The 5918-nt window shown below is 52.2% G+C and overlaps 1 protein-coding gene across 1 annotated transcript in view; it reads left to right on the top strand.

The window, feature by feature from the left end:
• Window positions 1-1982, top strand: part of LOC125917188 (dehydrogenase/reductase SDR family member on chromosome X-like) — a gene marked incomplete at its 5' end in the record, with an annotated part of 15178 nt that extends 13196 nt beyond the window's left edge. Inside the window, one exon of the mRNA XM_049623449.1 lies at window positions 733-1982. Coding sequence (XP_049479406.1) covers window positions 733-936 — 204 coding nt within the window. The remainder of the gene's footprint in view (window positions 1-732) is intronic.
• Between the last annotated feature and the right edge of the window lie 3936 nt (window positions 1983-5918).

Raw genomic sequence — 5918 nt, 5'->3', positions numbered from 1 at the left:
CCCACCCCCGTGCACATGACGACGCACGTCCACCTTGTGAGGCCCGGAGGCCTCCCTTGGACGAGCAGGCTCGCAGGTCCCGTAAACAGATTGACCGCGTTGGGTACGTTGTGTGTGCTTTGCGCTGTGTTCTCACGACAGGGGAGGCCAGAGAAGGAGAACGCGGTCCAGAGACTCGTTAGGCAGAGAAAACGCATTTCCAAGACCGCGTGGCATTTCCCGAAAAGCATCCGCCTCGCAGTGGACGCGTGTTGTCCCGCGGTCGGCTGTGTAGACCCACGGGGCCCGTGAGAAGGGTTGAGGGGCTGGGGCGGGCGGATTTCCGCAAGTTTATGAAGCAACATAAGCCCCCCCGAAGCGTTCAGCCTGTCGTAAGCAGCTCAGGGGACGTTCTGCTGGCTTCTGGGCACGGAATCACAGCCCCAAGCGTCCTGGGGTCACCACCATTTGCAGTGTCCTGAGGTCCTCTTGGGTCCCCCACCCCGCGGACTGTGCCCACGTTGTGACGTTGCTCCGGTGCGCCAGACGCAGGGCTCAGCCCTCACGTGTCTTGTCTGCGTTCCCAGCTTCTCTTTGCACTTTGCTGTCCCCCTACACGGTGACCGTTGCCCAGGAACGCTGCCACCCCCCGCCCCGCCCCCGCTGGAAACTCGCGTCTGTGGGGGCCCCGAGAATCCCGTGCTCTGTGCTCGGAAAGCTGACACGTCCTGGCCTTCTTCCCTCTCCCCACAGACCCCAGATGAGGGAGCCTGGACCTCCGTCTACGCAGCGGTCACCCCGGACCTGGAAGGAATCGGCGGCCGCTACCTTTACAACGAGAAGGAGACCAAGTCTCTGATGCTCACGTACGACCGAGATCTCCAGAGACAACTGTGGGCCATAAGTTGCCAGATGACCAGCATCACTGACGTGACCCAAGACACCCTCTTGGGGTAACGGCCACATTGGGAAGACCTCGCCTCGGGCCCGGTAAACGCAGGTCTGTGACCGATCCCCGTGTCTGCCTTTTCCACAGCGGCTGCCTTCAGGGCTCTGTCCCCAACGGTCTCCTGTCTGCTGTCCTTCCTTTGCGGGAAATCGGGGAACAAAAGAAATATTGAGTGTAGCCTCCAAGTGGCCGTGAGCCATAAATTGTGTGCCAAGTTTCTCCCAAGTGCCAAGAACCATTAAATGCTGCCTAACCCAAGTGTTCCATGTTTCTTGAGTAACACGGCAGGGAGTAGGTTTGAGGAGACACGTTTCAAGTGACACAGGCACTTTGACACGAGCATGAAGCCTCGGGTCTCCAGAGGTTTCTGGGTCCCGTGACTCCTTTGTTCTCCCACACACCCACTATTCTGGACACTCAGCTTGACTCCTGGGTCCCCAAGACAGAGAGACATGAGCCTTCCTCAGTCTGTTGGGTCCAGGTTGAGGTGGAAACCCATGGTCTACTCCACACTTTGACAATGACCCTGCCCCGGTGCCACCTTCTGCCCGTAGGTCTGCTGACATGAGCTCAAGCCCATCATCATGTGGATATGACCAATGCCAGTCAGGGATTCCGTAGAACAGGTGGGCGGACAGGGTCCTGGACGGCACTCCCCATAGAGATCTGTAGGATGGGGAGGAAGAGAGGGGTCTGGACAGCTCTTGCCATGGGTTGTGTCCCCACGGGTTGTGTCCCTAACAGAATGTCTGTTAACGTTTCCGTTGGCACCCTTCCTAGAGACATCTGCAGGACCCGGTTTATACTTAGTCCAGGATACTAGACAAGTCTTAAAAATATGTAATGCCCAGTCGTGGGTGGTGACCACAGTTCATCAGAGCCCAGCTGAGCCGCACATTTCCTTCTGGTTCCTTGCATATCCGTAGGCACAGGCAGCTTGTCCACCAGGGACATGAGGGGTGGCACACGCAGTGGAAGTCAGGCAGACCTGGAAGGTCGTTGGGGTTGTGTCCAGTCGGTCTCTCTAGGAGGTGAAGTACGATCCGGTTCAAAAGATACCTGCACGTGCTACCCTCCCAGAACCTGTGAATGTGATGCTACTTGGAAAGATAATCTTTGGGAGGGAATTAGGACAAGCGGATCATCTTGGCTTCTTGAGGCAGACCCAACATGATCCCAAGTTTCCTCTTCTGAAATAAGTAGACAGAGATTTCGTGACAAACGAGGAAGAGGTCATGTGACGATGGGGGCAGAGATTGGAGAGACGCAGCCACTCACAGGGACTCCTGGAGCCCCCAGAAGGTGGAAGAGGCCAGAAGGATCTTCCCCGGGAGCCTCTGGAGGGAACGTGACCCTGCCCCGCCTGGCTCTCAAGAGCCCTGCCCCGCCTGGGTCTCCAGAGCTGGGGGAAGGTGAACTCCTATGCTTTTAAGCCACCAACCAATTGATAAGAATTTGGAAACTGATAGAATCTGATGGAAATTGATAGGACCTCATACAGCTCCCGACGCTTCCGAATATCTCACGCACTCTACTGGGCAGGATCCTTGACTTTAGGGCTCACCCTCGCCCCCAGTCGGGCAAGGATGGCTCCGTCCTCCGTCTGAAGATGTCCTCAAATTCTAACAACGACAAACTAGCTGTTGGACATGCAATAGAAAGGACACTGTGTGTGTGCCTCTGGACTGCAGATGGCATTTCCAGACCAGTGACCGCAGGCTGGTCATCTCACTCTCCATTCCCTCCGTTGACAGAATCTCATCAAAGACTCAAACCCGATGTCAACTCCGGGCACATGCATTCTTTGGAACCACAGCCCGCAGCTCTTCCAGTGTGGGGTTCACACTGGACATGGGGACAGGTGCTGTATAGTTCGCTGCTTGGATGGTCAGGGTGGATGGACTGGCGCCATGAGGCGTTCTCCTTCGGGAATGGAGCGTCCCTTAATGGGAACTTAATAAAATGCAAAGGAATGTCTTTGCTCTGGTTTGGGAGACGTGAGAATGCCCGGGGTGAGTTCTCCGTGTTTCCGTGGCCAAGGTGGTAAACCCTACAGAGACCTCCTTCTCAACAAAGATGCTGAAGATGTTTCTGAAGGTCCACTAAGGCTCGTGGGTTTTGGTTGCCCACTGGGGGAGCCTCTGAAAAGGATTGCTGGTCATCTCCAATTTCAACAGAATTCCAGAAGCAATTCCTCTGGATAATCAGCATTTCTGTAGAGCTTCTGAAGGCATCTTCTTGATCTTCCAAGTTCAAGGACCGCCCCCCCTCCCCTGAGCCAGGCATATTTGAATTACAGCTTCCAGCCCTGGGTATCGGCACGCCCTCAGACTGCTCAGATATCCTACTGAAGCCCTAGACTCCGGACTAATGTCTTCTAGAACTAGAATCCCTTCCTTGATTAAACCAAGAGCGAGCTGTGCCTCATCTAGTATTCCGAACAGCCGGGAATTTGCACCACAAAACGGAATCTTGAGTTCTGGAAGGTGCCAGCGTTGGAGCATTTATATGTCATCAGAGAACCTATTACAGCTTGAGGCCATTGTACACAAATGCCAGCGACCGTGTCCGTGATCACAAAGGTACTTTCCGAGTCGAGGCTCAGGATGGCTCCTGGCCAAGCCGACATCTTCCACCACTGAGATAACACACACGCCGGGATTTGACAGATGCCACAATCCCCAAGCTGAGAAGACGCGCTTCACAAACAATTTGAACGTTGTAGGACCCTGGCCTCAGATTCCTCCTCCTTGTTACGTGACAGCCCTTATGTTTCTTTTCCTCCCTGGGAGAGAGAGGGAAGAAAACAACAACATAGTTCTGGAGAAGGTAGCTTGTTCCCTCGACACCGGATCATAAAATTCCTCGGAGACACTTCCCAGAAGCTGGAGAAATCGTGCGGATCTCTGGGTGAGTAAAGCGAAATCCGTGGCTTGGCAGGCACTGGAGGTCCTGGGTTTGAGCCTGTGGCTCACGTTAGGGGAGTGGACAGGGTCTCCGTGCACACTCCAGGGTGATGACTTTCCATCCGCGGGCAAGACTCGATTCGGTAGTTGGGCTCATGATGTGTGTTTGTCTTCTCGTTAAAGAGGTTCTTTTCTTCCCTCGGTGTAGCAACAATGAGCTCTGTTTGGGTTCAGCAGCGGGAGGGACCCCATCGTTCATTCATCTGTTCAGTCACTTAGTCAGTCAGTCAGTCAGTCAGTCATTGCTACAAGCCAGGTTCTGAGGAAACACAAGCTCACTCAAGTGACCAAAGGCTGGTCTGTGTAGTACAAAGGCTCTGTCTAGATGCCAACTGGATATTGAGGATGTCTGTACCATGAACAGGTGGCATGGGCACCTCTCGTCTTGGCTATTAGGAAACACAACCAGGGAAGGTGCACTGGGCTCCCTCCAAGGAAGGAGGCGGGATTGGGGGGAAGCTTCTTGGATTGGCCTATGGGTCAGGGAGGGCATTCCATGCTCATTTCCATTGGATCGGAGCTTTGGGAAGCATGAAGTCTTGCATTGGGTGCCATCATTAACCCTTTGGGTCTCTGTGATGCATCGTCTACTGAATGATGATGCTGACACCCACCCTGTCTGCACCCAGCTTTGCTGAGAGGACAACAAGACCCATGTATGCAGTCTGCTTAAGGGAAGTTCAGGAATAAATGTATGCCACCCGTGTCTCTGCATCCAAAGTCTGGATTTGATTCGCCATTCAAGTGGAGGAATCACACTTGACCCTTGAACCACAGGGGGTTAGGGCTGCCCAGCCTCTATGCACTCAAAAATCCACATGTAACTCTTAACCCCCCAACAACTTAACTGCTAGGAGCCTACTGTGGACCAGAAGTCTGACCGATAACGTAAATAGTCAACTAACACACATTTTGAACGCTCTGTGTATTATATACTGTGTTCTTACAATGAGATCAGCTACAGAAAATAAAGTGCGATTAAGAAAATCATAGGAAGAGGGGCGCCTGGGTGGCGCAGTCGGTTAAGCGTCCGACTTCAGCCAGGTCACGATCTCGCGGTCCGTGAGTTCGAGCCCCGCGTCGGGCTCTGGGCTGACGGCTCGGAGCCTGGAGCCTGTTTCCGATTCTGTGTCTCCCTCTCTCTCTGCCCCTCCCCCGTTCATGCTCTGTCTCTCTCTGTCCCAAAAATAAATAAAAAACGTTGAAAAAAAAATTAAAAAAAAAAAAAAAAGAAAATCATAGGAAGAGAAAATACATTTACAGGACTGTGCTGTATTTATTGAAAAAAAATCCGCATCTCAGTGGACCCGCACAGTTCACACCGTGTGGTTCAAGGAATTGTAGTGGCAGCTGTATTTTTTGTCATCTGCATACCGGAATCCTGGGCATTCGGTCTACATTTTTTGCTTGTTTACCAAAAGCTTTAAAAGCACAAACACAAACCCAGACTTAAGTCCCTCCTGGTTTCCAGCATGTGCCCTGAAGGGACAGTGCGTGAATGTGTGCGTGTAGTAATCTCTGGCTCTGAGATTCTTAACTAATGAAGTGCGTTCTCCTTTTCAGGAATAGAGCTCTACCAGTGTGTGCGTTTAGTTGCTAATCTATCATTTTTGGTTACGCCAGGTGTCTAATTTCTTCCTTTGCTTCTCTTTACAATTCTTTGCCTTCTTTCTGGGATGGATCGTCCGACTTCCTGATTTGACGAATGCCATTTATTGTTTAGTTTCTGGACGTCTAGCCTTCTGTGTCCCTCATTTCTCCCTCTGACTTGGTTAATGTCTCACAGATACCGTCGGCCATCCCTGTCTCCTTGTTTTCCTCTTTAGCCCGTGGGTTACTCAAGCGTGTGTTTAAATTTTCCCAGACGTGTAGATATAAAAATAATTTTACTGTCACGAGTCCAGCAGTGCCTTAAAAACTTTGTTTGCTCTAAGTCACCCGAGACCCACTTACATTGTCCTTCAAAGAAGACCGTGTGGTACAACTGGTCTACCATGGTGCTAAGTGTGGCCAACTGGGTTTTC

The sequence above is a fragment of the Panthera uncia genome, unplaced genomic scaffold (genome assembly GCF_023721935.1).
Source record: "Panthera uncia isolate 11264 unplaced genomic scaffold, Puncia_PCG_1.0 HiC_scaffold_1569, whole genome shotgun sequence".
NCBI classification, from domain to species: Eukaryota; Metazoa; Chordata; class Mammalia; order Carnivora; family Felidae; genus Panthera; species Panthera uncia.
This window is presented reverse-complemented; position numbering and strand designations above follow the sequence as displayed.